At 40.7% G+C, this 18027-nt stretch overlaps 1 protein-coding gene across 1 annotated transcript in view; it reads right to left on the bottom strand.

The window, feature by feature from the left end:
- Positions 1-7668: 7668 nt before the first annotated feature.
- Positions 7669-18027, bottom strand: part of LOC141803981 (small conductance calcium-activated potassium channel protein 2-like) — a 69229-nt gene continuing 58870 nt past the window's right edge. The window contains exons 8-9 of the mRNA XM_074688152.1: positions 17831-17900; positions 7669-12879 (exon numbers count right to left, since the gene is read on the bottom strand). Coding sequence (XP_074544253.1) covers positions 12574-12879; positions 17831-17900 — 376 coding nt within the window. The 3' untranslated portion in view covers positions 7669-12573. The remainder of the gene's footprint in view (positions 12880-17830; positions 17901-18027) is intronic.

Below are 18027 nucleotides of genomic sequence, written 5' to 3'. Positions count from 1 at the left end.
CTCTGACACTGAGTACACTTGTAAAGAAAATCAGAATAGGATTACAACCAACAACTTTTCTTACCGCTGTGACCCTGGTTGCCCTCTTGTCTTACACATGCTAGCACCATGTAGGACCTGTTGGCGTCAGTAAAATGGCTGCTGTGTCCAGGACGCCCACGCAGTTCAGCCTCTTTACTCTCTCAGGTGACTCACTCCTGACGGTTGACACTCAGGGCCGCACATGCAGGGCGATTGGCCAGTGTGTGGAGAAGTGAGGGGGGAGTAAGAGCTTAAACATTAAACCTGAGCTGCTCATGTGCTGCTGGAGACTGGTACAATGAGGTTACTCAGTTTATGAGTGTGTGTGTGTGTGTGTGTGTGTGTGTGTGTGTGTGTGTGTGTGTGTGTGTGTGTGTGTGTGTGTGTGTGTGTGTGTGTGTGTCTGTGTGTGAGAGAGAAAGAGAGAGGCTGAAGTTAAAACCAGTCCAAGTGTTTGCTTAAAGGTAGCTTTAAGTCTGAATCATTAGCAAATAATATGTAATAAAGGGTGAAAATTTGGTCGGCTCACAAGATCGCTGCAGCTCATACTCAGAGTATTACAGATAACAGTTAACTATCAAACACAGCAGCTTGTCTGCAAGATTACACTTATTTTAGAGACAGGCATGTGTTTGATATCAGCCCTATGATATCAATTACATCTTATAACCATGATCTGTGAAATACTGCTTTATCATCCCATCATTTATGAATAATTCATTCTCCCATTAGCCGTGACACAGTGTGCTGTTCTCACAGAGGGAACTGGAGTGTGTGTCACTAGAGGGCAGCATGCTCCTGTGCTTCTCCCTCAGAGCTCCCGCTGAGTCTGTTGGGTCTGTTCTCTATTGAATTTACTCTCCCTCCTGCTCCCAGTTACCTTTGTGCTGCTCTATATAATGTCTGCATCTAAACACAGCTGCCTGAGCACCACTTACAGTCTGTGCTGTTGCATGATTTAAAGTGTGTCATTTGATTGTTTAAGCGGTCATAAAAACAGGAAGCCATCGCAGCTGGATTCATAAGAAAAGAATTCTGATATTGAGATATTTCTGTGTTTCCTGAGCAGCAGTGCAGCTGATTATTTTGACAGAACACTCCCCTTAAGCGACGACCACATGTTTGCTCTACACCAGGATTCATCTCTCCATCTGTGACTCCAGGAACAATTCCTGGTGTATAATGTGACGTCGCTCTGTGCAAGGGATTGTTCCAGAGCTGTGCTGATTTTCATGTAGAGAAAGCTCAGGGCAAGGACATCTGTAGTGACCCCCCCCCCCTCCACACAAACACACACAAACACACTCTACGCAGCCCTCATAACAAACACAGTACAGCACACATAATACAGCCCACTCTCTCAAGTGAGTGTACTGAATCCCACCAGTGGCCTTGGCCTGAGGCTACCTCGTCTGTTGGTGCCATGCATGTCCTCTAGTGCAGGAGAAGGCCTGCTCATCTGCAAATAACATGGAGAACAATAACAGTTATGTAGGTCTATAGGTCCCATATACAGGAAATAAAACAGAAATTACGTAAGAGAGCATCCTGTGTAGCTTAGATTTATTGAATACTTGAACCCGTTTCTGGATCACATATTTAAACTGATATCAAAGATTAAAAAAATTATCAAGAGAATAATATAGATAAGAAATGAGGAATTAGGAATCTTGAGAGTCTTAAGGAGCTCTGACTTAAATCTTCACACGTGTTAAACACAGTGTTGTCTAAGTTTTTTTTATGTCTTGAATAAGTTTAAACTGACTTTATATAACTGACTTTAATATAACTTTTTCAAGGGGCACATACCAGAGATGTTCATGTGCCACAAATTTTCTGGTTGTCTAAACTAGAAATTTAATTTCTTTTGGTCAAAAGGCAAAGAAACACCTTGCAAGCTGTCAAAATTGAGCACAATTTTCTAAACGTCAGACTGGCTTCTTGATTGTGGCTAAAGTTAGCAGAGCTAGCACCAGCAGCCTGAAGTCCTCCTTTCAGGTTAAAGGCACTGTGAGGTCTATCTGGAAAAGCTGGCGTTTTTCTTGGATAAAGACTCTGCTTCCCATGAGCACCAGCACCCTGTCATATCTCAAGGAGTGTTTTTGTTTCGAAGCAAATGAATGGAGAGAAGTCCTCAAGCATTCCATACAACTTTATCCCCATTGGTCTGTGCTGCAGTACAACATTGCTCCTCTGTGCATGTTTACATCCTGGTAGTTGAGGATGGTAGCATTATGACAGAAGCTGTTAGCCAGGGTTGCAATACTCTTTTGCCTGACGCCCACTTCTTGCTCGTAAAATTGTCGCAGTGCCAGCGATATGATTTATCAGGATTCTTTGTCAAAAAATTTTTTTTTTTTTCAAATTCAGAGTCTTTATTTCTGTCTTGTTTTATAAACTGGATTAGAAAAAAATACCACTTTTCTCCAGCAGAGGGTGAAATATTTCTCTCTGACTCATGATGTTCATGTTATAGGAAAATATGGCCCCTGGTGTAGTCTGTAGACATTATCATCATTTAACGTTTTCACAAGGTCTGTTTTTTTTTATTTTTATTTTTTTAAAAAGCAAACTAAAAATTGCAAAAATTGTAATCATTGAAGAATCGCAAATTAAATTCAAACCCCCCCCCCCCCCCCCGGAAAAAAAAAAAAAAAAAAGATTAATACAATTGAATTGCGTAAATAGCATATCATCCCAGCTAGGCCTGTCATGACAACAAATTTTGCTAGACGATAATTTTCCAAAATATTTTTGCCAATAAATGATATTATTGTCAATATTATTTTGAATTTTGTTCCATTTTTTCATTGATGTAATTATGATAAATGGGATAATAAAGTGAGTACACCATATCAAAAGCAAGAAACTTTATTTTCTTAAGATATAGCCTAATTAAAAGGGAGTCTATACAGTTCCTGAATTGTTTGTAACATGTACTTTTTCCCGGTCAATCCGTACTGTCTGTCAAACATTTTTAACATTTCTGGCTTTCAACCGTATTGAAGGGCTGCATTTCTTTGGCAATGTATCTGTCTTTGAGCGCCCACCATTTGGTGCTTTTATTTCTATTTACTTTGCAGACCAAAAGCCTCAGTAAGAGCGGATTGTCAAAGAACAAGGCTCCGCTGCACCTCCCCTTCTTCTTCTTCGTCGCCACTGTTTTCAAACAAATGCGACATATCAGCTTGTTGGTGTTCATGAGCTCACACTTTGTTCATTCTGATAAAAAACAAAATATTCCCACACTGGGACTGTGGCAGGCGGCTTAAGAACCGTATCTTTCGTACCATCACTCATATTAGCGTGTTTCCTCCGTACCCCTCAGGACGCTCGCTTCAGCTCTCTCCATGTGTACGCCCGAGAAGCCCCGTCTTCACCCCAAAGATCGCATTTTCGACAGATGCTCACTCCGCTATAAATCTGCTAAATCCGCTATAGAACCTATGCACCCCGATGTTAGGAAAGATAGACGTAGTGAGCCATCTTCTCAGTCAGCCTCTTTGGTCGAAAGAGAGGAGGAAAACAAACATGCATGCATGTGTCAGTTTATCGAGGCTGGCAAACTTACCGAGGACGTTTTTATTTATTGTTCTGTTAATTGATTTATTGATTATCGTGACAGGCCTAGTCCCAGCCCTAGTAACCACACTTATTCTCTGCCCATAAAAATTCTGATACAACCAAAACAGGCTGAGGAGGGGGTTGAGGTAGAAACAGACACAAACAGAGAGACATGTATAGGGGCCCATAGCTGACGATTGAATAGCTTGTGGAGCTTGGGTCAAAGCCACCATTCCTCTGCCTGACTTTCAGTGTCTTCCTCACAGTAATGTTCAAGTGATTTCTGTCGTGATGTCTGTGTAAGTACTCCCTACCTGATGTGAGATAATGGATATGAATTTCCAGCCATGACTGAAGTCATTCTGCTAAGTAGAGGACATATAGGATAGATGCAGGCCTTTGTATTCTGTGTGTGTACATCTACGTACACACACGCATGTACACACTGTGGACACGTGTACACTCTAATGCATAAACTCCTGATATGTGGTTTGAGGGCTCTAGAAAGAGCTTTTCTCCCCTTTTATGGATTAATGAAGCAGAGAAGCTACAGTATGGCAGCCTCCAACAGACAACCTTTATTTGTAAGAGCTCCTCCTGCCTCTGATCTGCTGGAGAGAGAAATGAGAGAATGAGGAAGAGAAAGGTAGAGGAGGGGAGATAAAAAGAGAAATGATTGATGCAGAAATAAATGACTCTCGTAAAAACATTTGTGGAATGAAAAGGCCCTTCACGCCCACTCTCTACCACTACAGCATTGTGCATTAAAAAAAGACCAAAAACCAAGATCAATACTTATTCCCTCTGATTTGTTGAAGTGTATGCCAAAGCACATTAGCTGAAAGTGATAGCAAGGGCATTAAACATAATGCAGCTGCTAGCCATTAGCTCCCATAGGGCAGACAGGGAGGAAAGTGGGGCCTTTAATAAATTGAATAAATTACTTCCCCTGCAGGCCACAAGCTGTCCCTGAAGGATCTCTTTCACACCCTGTGGTGATCCTCAGCACCCCGCCTGAAACCTGATTCCTCCACTGGTTCCTCCTCAGCCCTTCGCATCCTTCTCCTTGCTGTCTTCTGTTTCTCGCTGTGAACCGAGCTTCAGGACCTTTAGGGGAGAATCTAAGGTAATTTGATACGCTCTTTTTTTACTTTCACAGGGACTTATATTAAAATGATTAAAAGCATGACATTATGTAAGCTCAGTAAGACATTATTAACCTTTATCAAGGAAACTTTCAAAGCAAGCTATAGTGACTATAATGTCTCCATACTACAAATCATAATAGTACACAAACCTGTGCAGGACACAAACTAAGGCAGGTTTTCTGGTTTTGACCAACAATCCAGTCTGGCAATGTTAATTTCCACTGGAAGCTGGCCACAAAAGCTACTCAGCCCTTATGTTGAAATGTCCACTTCTAAAGATACCAGTGCCCACAGAAGCATCAAACATCAGATCCAGTCTCAGTAGCTTTATTCTTTTTTAAAATAATCTGTATGGGGGGTCTTTTTATAACCCATCTGTTTTATCTAGGAGTTTTGCATACATTTGCACAATCAGGGGAGTAGCTTAAGCCCTGTTTTCACCATGCGGTTCAGTTCAGTTCATCCCAGTATGGCACTCATTTTATGGCGTTTCCACTGACTAATCCTGAAATAGATCCCCAAATAACTGAGATAAGCTGTCCCACATTTTGGTACCCTTCTGTAGGGGTGCCAAACTAAACTGATTTGATCCCTGAAGGTGGAGTTACAACACTGCAGTCTGCTGATTGGTCGAAAGAATCGTCACTGTGCGACAGCGGCTGTATTTCTCCTGGTGGCACATAGTCTTCTGTGAAACAGAGTTGACTGCGCTTTGTAACAAAGAGCTACATGACAACCACAGAGAAGACGAATTTCTATATGTTTTCCATCATTGCTTTTTGTTTTCTGTGTCGTGTTTTTTTTTCTTCACTGTAGGGCTGCAATTAATGATTCTTTTAGTAATCCATTACTCTGATGATTATATTCACGATCATTTGATAAATCAGGGGGGACAAAAGGATGAGAATGCATAATAGTAAAATTTGCAAAACCAAACGCGTTATTTTTCTAGTTGATGACTCTTGTTTTCTAAAAGATATATACAGAGAAACATAACATATGAACATAGTTTAAGCTGACCAGACGCTACATTTATAAAGTATAACAAATGACATGAATGTATTGTTACTTAAAGAATCAACAGTATGGGCAAAATAATAGAAAATACATAGTTATGTCATCAGACTAAGAACTTAGTGGACCAAAAAAGCAAATAAACAAATAAAAATGTGTCCTCAATCTTTTCACCTGCAAGTCAAACAGTTCACCCCCTCTGCCCTACCACTATCTGTAGCAGCTAACACTAATGCTAATGTCATTTTAATGAACTCCTTGCGATTTTCAAACAGGGTGACGATATAATAAAGGACCAAATGAGTCCTAAAAGACAAACCATGCATTTCACAACATATAAAAGGAGTGTTTGTGAGATTTTGTAGCTCCTCACCTCGCTATTGTGCTCCCCGTCTTGTCGTTGTTGAGCCCAACATGATTGTGTTCTTAGTGACAGATCGTTGCAGTCGTACTGCTGTGCCATCCGAGGTAATTTATACAAATGTTGCAGTTAACACACTGTGTGCTTTCACTCAGCGTGAAGTACTCCCAAACTTTGGAATTTTTTGGTGGAACAGCTTTTCTGGCTCTGCTATTTTTCAGCGTTTACTTGTTTCCCTCACCTGCCGGTTCGGCTTCTCCTCCTCCACGCTGATCTGTTTACATGTGACGCATACAGCCCCACAGCCCAGGTAATCTACACTCCAGTCCAGTTGGTGGCGGTAATGCACCTTCAGCTAGTTGCCAACCGCTGAATAATCCGACAAAAAGGAAGTAGACAAATAAACTGAAGCAAACTACTAGAGTAATGGCGCAGCATTGTGCATCGATTGTGGAAAACCGTTGTTGACGCTTTTACTAATTGATTTTTATCAATTTTATCGTTGTTGCAGTCCTACTTCATTGGATTTAGTAGCGGGGTACACTGTGTTGCACTGCTATGGCATCACGCAGTTATTTATTGGATCCAGCTATCAGCATCCGACTTACACGCAGCCTGCCACAAGGGGGCACTGTTGGCTGTGGGAACACAAACAGGACCAGGCTTAACCGACCAAACTGTACTGATCTGAACCAGACTACTTGGTGGAAATGGGGCTTGACAGAAAAATATGTTGTGTTAGCATTTCATTAAAACAACGTTCCCATTTAATTCAGCTGATAAATTTACTATATTTCTAAAATTTAGGTGCATGTTTTAAATTTAACATAATCCTCATATGAAATATTATAAAACAAGGCTAAATTTAGCTATGCTGTTCTGAACAGTAGACAGCTGCCACAGTGGCATACATTTTGACAAAGTGCATGCTTTAAGTCATTACTTATCTTTTGTTAAACCAGATTACATATTACACTGCTCTTACACTGATTGTTGTTATGGGTTAAACAATGGAAAGCAACCTGCACAGAATGTTTATCACTGTGGGAACCCTTGGCTCAACCTGTCTTTCTCTGAAGTTTTGCACAATTAAACACATTTTTGATGTATGAGGAATTAAAAATGTTCTTCATGTTTCGTCAGATTTTAGAATAATATTTAACTTAATTATAATGTGCTCATGTGGGAGAAGCAGAGCCATGTGTTTCCACTGCTGTGTCTGTGGGACTGTATAGCAACAACTCCAGGGTGACTGACTCTGCCACTCTCGCAGGATCTGGGTCTGCTGCCAACTCCCTCCTGATTTGGCTGTAATTAACCAGGCTGAGCCTTGTTTGTGCATGTGGACATGAATAGTAGCTTGTTATTTCAGCATTAATGGCTGTGTTTGTATGTGTGTGCGCGAGTGTGTGTTTGTATGTGTGTGTGCAGCCCATAGTTCACCTTGGAACAGCGCCTCGGCAGCTGTGTGTCCTCTGGAGCAGTGTTTATGTTTCTGTCAATACATCCTCCTGTAATCATGTTTTAGTATGTCCCTGCCTCCCAATTTTACAGGAAGAGACGTGTGATGTCTGCATTCGTCAACACGTGTGCCAACAAACCTCTCAGTGTCACGATTGGCTTAAGGCAGCTGCCATTCCCCTCGTCCTTCGGGTGGACCTTGTGAGGAAAAGTTTGAAGCCGGATGACATGCTTGGCAGGGGTTTGGATTGCTACTGAGTTGATTTAGTAGAGAAGAATCATATGAAATGAATCAACAGCTGCCAAAAAGAAGAAGAAAAAGAGGTGTGTTCATAGCTGAAGTTAGTCTTTAATGATTTGACCTTGGTGTCTCTCCTTGCTAGGACAAAAGTTCACCTGCAAAATGAAGGAACAGCGAACAGCATACAGAGAACATGTTTAATCCATTTGCCATCCATTAAAAGTTGATTTATTCCAGTGCTACTACGTACATTATGCATCATGTGGCAGTGTACACAGAACAATGATTGGGGTACATTTTTTGAAGGGGTTTTCACTCTGTTTTTGTTCAGTAGAAATGTGGTCTGATTCCTGCGCTATGAGGAAAGTCTACGTTTTAGGATAGTTAAAAATTCTGGGATGCTTTTTTCACTTTGACTCATCTACCATCATTTTTATAACGTCATGAGTGTCCCTCAGTTCACTACAAAATACTGATTTTTTTTTTTATCATCTAGTGGTGGAGAATATCAGATCACTATCAAATATTGGAGTGGTGTTTGGCAGGATTTGGTGTTGATGGCAGGAAAAGGAGAAAACAAACTTTACAACAAAGTGAAAAATCAACGGAAACTGATCGAAGCAGAATTAAAGGTGAAATTAATGAAACGCTTTGCCAAAGTCAAAGACCTTATCTACCATCTCCGTTTTGTTTTCTAACTGCGTAGTTGCAGCATGCTGTGCATTGAACCCAGCCACCTTTCCCCCTGCGGTTCACCATTTGTCCCGTTTACTTGGCGACATCTACAATGAGGTCATATTTACAGGACACCCTCTCTTGCTGTTAACATCCCCCCTGGGCCAAAACGACATCTGTCAGTAAATGAGCTATTGCTCTCATTTTACTCATTTTCCCAGTCTACTCTTCCCCCTCGTTCCTGCTGCCAGGTGAAGGATGAAGTCCTTAACACCATCTCTCTGGGGAGGACACTCAGCATCTGTGATCCTTTGTGGTGTAACTAAATATTACACTCTGAGTGCAACTTGGAACATGACCTGGGGGTTCCCCTGCTCCTTTCTTGTACTTTTTTGTTTTCATTTGAACCACTCAAAGGTCTGAGCCTTGGGCTGTTTGGGAAGCCACATATTAATGAGGAACTGATGCTCCTAATGATGACAGATGACAAGCACAGGACTAAAAACCTCTGATGTAATGAAGAGGTGGAAACCTTGGATTTGAAGAGGCAGGTGAGGTCGTAATCAAGCAGATAATATTTCATTACCCATCCTGACTTGTTGGATGACACTGATTGAAAAAGAGACTGCAATGGCATGATGGATCCTGTTATACTCAAAGGAGAGGAGGGGGTGTAGCACTGTTTGAGAAGTGGCGAGAGGTGGGGCAGTAAAGAGCCATGCTTCATCAACTCAAGTTGAAAGAGAAAAAAAGGGAATACTCATGCTTGATTAAATTCCTCTTGTAGAAAAATGAAGACATTGTGAATTGGAGTGCTCTCCAGCCACCGTAAAGCCTGTGGGAGAGTTGACTTGGCCACTGTCTCAAAGGGTTTGACTTAATGAAGCTCGGAGCAGAGCTGAAACTTGAAATCCAACAAACCGTATTGATCACTTTTGCTTGTTTGCTTGGGGGCTTTTAGAAGAGTTTTAAATCGAACATCTAGTGGAAATTGAACAGTTATTTACCATTCAGACTACTCAGCATGCTAATTGGCTAACCGTGGATGTAGCTTGTGAACACCTGGGCCCTGTCATCATGGATTCTGCCAATTCTGTCTATTGAGAATTGCTTTACTGGTGGATTAACCTAAAATACTTCGAGACTCCATATTTGGTCCATTTTTTTGTGGTTTTGAGCATCTAGATAAAAGGGTACCTCATTAGCATAGGCTGCAATTCAAAATTTTAGATCAGTTTAATCAGCTTAAAAATGCACAACTACAAAACCCACAGGAAAGGTGGCCTTTTGGGGACATACTTAAATGATTCTTTTTTATTTTTATTTTTTTCAACTGCATTACCCTAAGTGGCCACTGATCAGCTCGGCTTCATCCTGCTTTTGCATTTCAAATGCCGATATACCACTAGCTGAAAATGCCGAAGTAACTTCTTCTTCTCCTTTACATAAAAAATGACTTTGAAGATTTATCGTACAAACTCTTATCATCACAACTCTAGCATGGGCCTTTGGTATTCAAATTTTGATCGAAAAGTTTTTCCTCCTTTGAGGTGAAAAAAAAAAAAAGTTCCATATTTGACAGAAACACAACAGAAGCTTGAAACTGTAATGCTCATGTAATAGTTTGAAATTTTAGGAATAATGAGAAGGTAAAATGTAAACATTCATCTTTGTCTCATATCAGTGAAAATGTTTGAAGTCAGTGCTAGCAGCTGATTAGCCTAGCTTTGAACGAAAACAAAAGAAAAGGGACAGCACAAGGCGAGCACTGCGCAAATGGTGCAAAATTCAGCCAATGACTTATCAATACGCCATCTTACAGTTTTTCAGTGTTAAAAATTTGATGTACTGAAGGCCTACCAAGTGGTTGTGTCTGAAACCAAATACAAAAACCAAATAACTCTACATACTCAAACAGTGTCCTGCTCACTGACTCGACAGTTAGTATGCCATTAACAACATACACAAGCATGCCTTGCTGCTTCCTGTGACGTCATCAGTCACATATTTACAGCCTGAGCTTCAGTGGCTAAGCTGCTGCGCTCGTTGAGCCATGTATAGAAGTTAACAACCATGTATAAACTTAATAGAAGTTATTTGAATACATTTTGAACCACGTATAATACATATTACACTTGTATTCGTTTTGTTGCTGGCTGGCAAGCTTTGCTGTTAAATGTTTCAAAGAGCTGCACTGTGTTTTGGAGAGGTTCAGTATGGTTAGTAAGCTCCATCTAATGCTCACTAACTCTTTACAGTCAAATATGCTCAATCTGACACAATACTCAGTAGAAAGTATGTGGTTTTAGACTCAACCTGTAAGATTACCTGATAAGATTTCAGTAACTTCTCTGTCTTTATATCAGTTTTTTTGTATTACAAGAAACTGTTTTTAAGTTTCCAATATTTCCAGTCCACTTGCTGAGCAGGGCTAAACAGCTGCTAGCTATTCCAGAAATATCAAAACTATCCTTAAGAAGTCTCAAACGTGAAAATTAATTTATTTAAGTTTCCGAAGCACTTTTATTTGTTTCCTTTCATTTTATTTAGTAGTTTTTTTTCCTTATCTGATCTTATTATATTACTGCAGCTCTCTAGGTACTTCAACTCTTAAAACCCTAAGATCCTAATAAAAATGAGATTTTAGTAAAAAAAAGAAAAAGAAAAATAGCAAAAGATAGGCAGCAAACAAAAATTAAAAATGCTCAAATCAAATCAACTTAATTATGTCATCATCAAGCCATTCAAGGAAGATTGCGATCCATTGTCATTTTTGAAAGAACCATGCAAAAGGGCAGGGCTGATTTCCCAGTGAGAGCGGTGATGTGTGCCACAGGAGGCTTGAACCAGTGGAGGTGTTAAAGGTAGACTACATATTTCATTGTTGTGTGTTAAAGTTAACAGTGACCTCATTCCTTGACAAAACACGCTAAAAAAAATTCTCACTTTCCCTCTTTCTCTCTGAATTTTTTCACTTTTTGGAGTGTTAGTAGAAATGGAAAGAAAAGGTTTAAAATATCAGGAGTTGCTGTGAAATGGAGGCAATGTTATGCATTACATTAAGACATTTTCTTAAAATTCTGGAGAGGAATGTATCTGAAAAAGGAATGCAATGCTGTATTCAGACTGTTAACATCGTAAAAAAGCTCTGAAATTAGTAATTAAATAACCCTCTACTATTTATACATTCAGGCACTGAAAAATCACATGTCAATATGTAACTAAAAAAGATAGTTGCTCTCATTTTCCCTTGGTAAGAACAAGGAAGCTGAAACCTTGAAGTTGGCAACTGTGTAAATTCTCCCTAACCAGTAGTGACGCCATTTCCTCTACTCGTCTTTCCCGTGACGGTTTCCCCTCCGCGCTGCGCTCCTTTTCTTCCACTGACCTGAAGTCAGAGCTGTCGGCCAAAGCTATAGGAAAGAATCCATGACACTAGTCTTAGTAGGGAAATCCTTTGCTTCGAGCTCTCCTCCTTGTTCAACAGCTAGATGGACAGATGTGTAGACAGATGTCCTCCATGGCCTCAGAGGGCCGGCAGGCAGGTGGGCCAAGGCCCTCAGCTCCACAGACCAACTCCCCCCCTTCATGTTTAAGGACTCTCCGGTGTGATAGCCAGCTCTCACCCCAGCGACCCTGAACTCAGTCATTTTTAACTATACAAGGGCTTTTACAAAAAAGCTAACTTGGACAGCCATACAATGGCTAAAACATAAACCATATCTCTACTTTATCTCGGTTTGTCAGTCATTTGAAGTTTTTTTACTCTCTTTTTCTTTTTTTGGATGCATTTGTTTTTTCTTGTGGTCAGTCTGGTTGCTTTACTTTGTTCTTTTGGAGTAGCTCTGATCCTGCTCTGTGCTGAGCCGCTCAGTCACAGAGGAACTAGTTCTTGGGTTTGATGTTGGTTGGAGAGGGGGTGGATGTGAGGCAGAGGATCAGGTCATAGATCAGGTCAGGGGTCAGGATATGGGTTCAATAAAGTCCAGGGATGGACTTGGCCAGCGGTTACAGGGACAGCTTTGGATGAGGTGTGGCGTTAGTTTGGTAATTTAGGGTCAAAGGTCATTGAAAATGCTTTTTCAAGGTTATCCACTATCAGAGGAGGTGTGTGGTGCTGTGGAGGGAGAGCGCCGCCTACGAGCGGTGGAAGTCCAGGATCGCTCGGAGCGTTCAGAGCGCTCTGAGGCTAGAGACGCGGGCCGGAAACGGTGGACGAAGCCGTCCAAGAAGTCCTGCTGCTGCTGGGTTATGGCTTGGGAGATGAGGCAAGGCAGCGCCTGCAGGCTGCCCGTCACCGAGTCCAGCTTGTCTTCCAGTGTTCCGATGCGCTTGTCCAGCTCCTCACTTCGCTCCTGAAGCTCTGACACCAAGTCGTACATCACATTCTGAGTCTAATGGAGGGTAGAAGGTGCATGTGTTTGAGGAGGAGCAAGAACAGAAGGACAGAGGAGGAAGAGGTGTGGTGTGGGGCAACAGAGGGAGAGAAGAGATTAGAAAGACACATTAAAAGCCAATTTTAGAATTTCACACCATGAAACTCATTGAGTACGTACAAATCACCATGTGTACATGTGACAATCATTAACAAGAGTAGATAGTCTTTATCTGTCTGCGAAAACAATGACGGGACGCTCTGTGAAGGAGAGCCGTGTCATTTCAGCAACTCAGCACAGATTTTATCTTCCTACCATTGCACAGGCAGCTCCTCGGATCCATTTATAACCAGACGCTCCTTAATGCTTTATGTTTATGCCTAACACAACTCATTCATTTAATGAAAAGCGTCTCCATTATTTAGGTACCTATTGTTCCGCAGTGGGTGCAGTGCAGCCAGTGGTAATGCACATTGAATTCACCGTTCTCCTCTCGAGCTGCATGAGCTATAAAATACAAAACCTGTTTTATGTGCTCTGCTCTATTACCTGTTTGTTTTTTCAGAGTATTGTTTCGACATGGGACAGAGATTTTAATGGTAAACACTGGAGCTCGCAAAACTGTTGACACTGATTTGAGAACTATGCACGAGGCAAAGAGACACTGAGCTGCTGAGCTAGTGTACTGTATACACGGATACACCTGAGCACGAAAACAAGAGCTCATCTATGGAACGGTTTAAGATACACACTGGAGTGCAAATGCCATCCACATCAAACGAGGCCGCTGTCATGTACCTCCCTTTGAACCTCCTCTCTGCTCTGCTTTGGTGAGTCGGACAGAAAGTATCGAGGCATGACTGCATTCACCCTGTTACCCCCCGGTTACTGTCTGCAATGAGAAGTTGAGCTCAAGTTCTTTGAACTTTATTTTGCCTTCTAATGGAAACAAAAACAGAAAAGTGGTCTAGACTGAGTTTGATTCTGACAGATAGAATAGAATAGAATAGAATAGAAGGCTATTATTATTATTATTATTATATTTTATTATATTATTATTATTTATTATTATTATAAAGGCTTATAGATAATGTGCTTATTGCTAAAAATTTAATGCAGTTATGAAATGAAAACAAATGTTTCAGAGTTTAAAATGACTACATTTTGCCATAAAGTAGGTCTGTATGATGAGAAAAGGAGAAGCAGAAGAACTGCCATTGGAAAACTATTCATTTTAAAGGTAGGGCAACAACTTGGGACATTTTATTGTCAACCAATAACACTGGGGAACAATTTGAAAACAAAAATTCAGTTGAGTTCGAGTTTTATGCTGATTTAAACTAAAATTGTCATGCAGATTCCAAAATTACAGTCAGTTTTTTTTCTAGCCCGTCAATTTTTTTCTACACAGCTTACCCTCCAGATAAGCAAAATCCCACTGATTAGCTGTCGTACAACTTGCCAGCTGATTACGACTGGACTCATCTACAGCTACGTGGCAGCTTGTTCGTGCAGTCACAATTGGGACGGTGTGGTGAGAGGTGTATGCAGGTCCCAATCATAGACTGTATATAGAGTGGACAGCGTGGCTCTGCCATTTATCGCTTTTGAAGCCAAAATACCCCATCACAGGTGCAGCCATTGGCAGCAGTTGCAGCCAGAGTCTGCGCAGTGGAGACGATGAGGGATTCTGGGAGAATCTGAGTGGAGCTGGGTGACATAAATTATAACTATTTTTTTTCTTTCAGGAGTCTAATCACCTCTTTACTCTACCTCTCGACATATTTTACAATCCTTGAAAAAAATATCCTACTGAAAACTTTTCAGAAAAAAGAGGACTTGAATACAAGACAGCCAAATGTTATCTTCAAATCACCACAGCAATCGGACGTGAGGAACATTTCTACGAGGAGTATTAATTTTTTAAAGTTTGACCACAGCCCATCTGGAATGGCTGGCAAGCCTGATTTTTTGACCTGTACTGCAGCCAGCCACCAGGGGGAGCAGTTTTTGTGGAGGCCTCACTTTGAGCCGAGCAAGTGGAGGTCCATTTTTCTTTACAGTCTATGCTTCCAATAGGTCAGTACGACCAATATCTGCTAACAGAAAGCTAGTGTAACAGGAATCAAGAGGATTTATGCTGCTTTTGTCTTTACTTTGTAACCATGGGCATATTGTTGTAAATTGTAATTTGTTTTTTAGTTTTCAAAGGCTGTTACCATTGCATCTTAGTGTTTTATATATATAGATATATGTTTCCTTTGTTCCCGATCATGTCTGATCCTGTAGCTCCTCCATTAGCCATATCCTTGAACACAGTAGTGTTAAATAAACACCACAGTCATGCCTGTATATTTCATATTTAATTGTATGTAAATGTATGTTGATTTTCATAAAACGAGCACATATCTGTTAAATGTAGTACTTTTTTCTCATATTTTTTTTTAAGAAAACAGGGATCCGAAAGAGAGAGAGAGAGAGCAAAATTGAGATCAGTTTTGTATTCCACACCCAAAAATTAGTTACAAACAGCTGTCAGATCTAACTCAACAAAAACTGTCTTCCCCAGTGTAATCAAGCGATCAGCTTTAAATCTGAACACAGGCACTTGTAAAAGTCTCACTTGGCAGAAGTAGAAAGGACGCATGATGTCACACTCTGCAGTGATTGTTTTACTATTTTTTGTTAACCTGTTTCTGTTTCCCATGACTAACTTTCATGTGAGCTAGTAAGAGTGTGTGTTGTCTTGCTCCTCAGCACTTCAACCCCAGAAAACAGCCTTCAGTTAGTGGAAAGCCAGCGTGAGGCTAGCTCCGGAAGTTCAAAAAAACCACATACACACCAAGCAAAAATAAAATAAACCATTTTAACAGTACAAATAAACATACCTGGTACAAAAACTGGCTTTAGTCGTAATAGCTCATTTCTCTAAATGCACCCATTGTACCTCTGCAGGTTTGAAGATATTAAGATTATGAGTCAGAGGTAGAGCTTTTCTGACTGACAGGCAGACGCCCTGTAGCTGTGAGTGAGGAGGCTCAAAGCTCACCTCATTTCCAATACAGCTCTCACTAATGATTTGCTCCAAAACTCTGTTTCAGAAACAGACGGTTGACAACTCTGAGACTATGTCCATCTATTACATCGTCTGTGGTCCACACACAGAGTCAAAGTGCATGCAATGATGTCATCAACCAGGTATTAGCTATTTGATTCAATGGCAACTTATTTTGTTATTGACCTCTGTTGACCACCTTTTTTAACTGGTCCTTCAAGACAAACCACTTTGTCATTAAATGTTGCTAGTGCCGTTTATCCAAGGGGCAGTATCGGGTTAGTAAAAATCGTAGACTGTATAAAACATGGACGTAGTCTCGCCGACATCACCCGTCTGTTTCTGAAACACAAAATTAAGCACATCGGTTATAGCGGCCATATTGGTAGTAGCAAGGGCTTCGTGTACAGCCATAGGGCGCCTGTCGGTCTCGTGACCATGAGCTGTGCCTCCTATTGGGGGAGCTCGCAATCTTAATATCCTCTGAACTGCCGTGTTAGAAAAAAATTCACCCCCCCGTATAGTGGGTTCCTATAGTAAAATTAATGATTCAAGCAGGAGACGTTTTTTGAACCAGGCTGTAAATAGGTTAATTTCTGCTTTGAAAACAGCTTTTTTCATTTTGGTGTGTATGTGACTCCTAGTACTTCCGGAGCCAGCCCCAAGTGGACACTCGAGGAACAGCAGATTTTAGCACTTCAGTATTGTCTTATATTCTTAAACCGGAGGTTGCCGCTTGGTAAAAATGAAGCCTATGCGAAAGTACTAAATGTTGCTGTTCACTGAGAATCCACTTGAGGCTGGCTGCAGAAAGACCAAAAGTCACGTACACACCCAGCCATAAAAACTGACTGTTACAGCATTAAAAGGTATATTTACAGCCTGGTTCAAAAAAAGGCTTGGGTCTAAAACACTGATTTTACTATCGGCACACTGTACAGTGAGTAAATTCGGCGGTTTAGAAGTCATTAGGATTGTTTGATCATCCAATCAGAGACACAGCTCAGGTCACATGACTGACGGGCGCCCTGTAGCTGCTCAATAAAAAACTCACAGCCGACGTCATAGCAAATGTAGCTACATCTGTGGATTGGCTTCATTTTACGGTTTCAGGAACAGATGGTTGACGTCCCAGAGACTACGTCCTTGTTTCATACAGTCTATGCGTTAATCACACACTGACTCAAAAATGAACACAGTGAACTCCACAATAGAGACCTGTATAGTCCTTGATAACTACTCATGGATAAAATCTCTGATGTGTTTTAAGTGACATATCGCTGCTGTATGACTAATCTTGACGTTTTGAAAACATTTATGGAGCTTAACTTAACCCAATCAAAATCCTAAATTAGGAAGGTTGACATGAGCCGTGTTTTAGCCTGAAACAAATGTACTGAGCCCGAAATGGACTAAAAAAAAATGTTACAAAACCCCAATACTCATAACTGAAAAAAGGTATTACCTTTCAGGCCCAGCATCTTTGTTACATTTTTTACCAGTTATACTTTTTTTTTAAATTAATTTATTTATTTTTTACATTTTTGGTTATTTTATTTTGGGTCGTTGTTGCATTAGGTCATACAAGGCTTACGTAAACTTTGCTTATTAAGGGTTTAAACTGTGTTGAGTTAAGCTCCATAATTATTCTCAAAACTTCAAGATTAGTTTTGGGTCGTTGTTACATTTTGAGCTCCAACAAACCTTGATGACAAATGATCAAAAACAGTTTTTATTTATTATAAAGACCATAATGATGTACATAAGGCCCTGACATTGAGTTAAAATATTACTTTTTATTTCATTTCATTTTCATTAATTATTTATTTATTTAAGTTGAATTTGATCCTTTATGACATTCCACGGTATGCAGGGTTTTAGCCTCTTAACTATGACATTAAATGGGACTCTCACCTTTGCCAGATCCACCAAGGTGTTGGCCTGATCGTTGAGTTTCCTCTGCTCCATCTTTACACTGCGCAGTCTGGTGGAGGCACGGGGAGGTGGGGACAGGAGGAGGAAGGGAGCAGGGGAACATAGGAGGAAGGGGAGGAAGAGAAGGAGAGTGGCGGAGGGAATAAGGGAATAACAAAGGAGGAAGAGGAGGAGAA

This window comes from Halichoeres trimaculatus, unplaced genomic scaffold (genome assembly GCF_033239565.1).
Source record: "Halichoeres trimaculatus isolate MK-OKI-2021-1 unplaced genomic scaffold, fHalTri1.1 fHalTri1_scaffold_15, whole genome shotgun sequence".
NCBI classification, from domain to species: domain Eukaryota; kingdom Metazoa; phylum Chordata; class Actinopteri; order Labriformes; family Labridae; genus Halichoeres; species Halichoeres trimaculatus.
The sequence above is the reverse complement of the archived record's forward strand: the minus strand, read 5'-3'. Positions and strand labels throughout refer to the sequence as shown.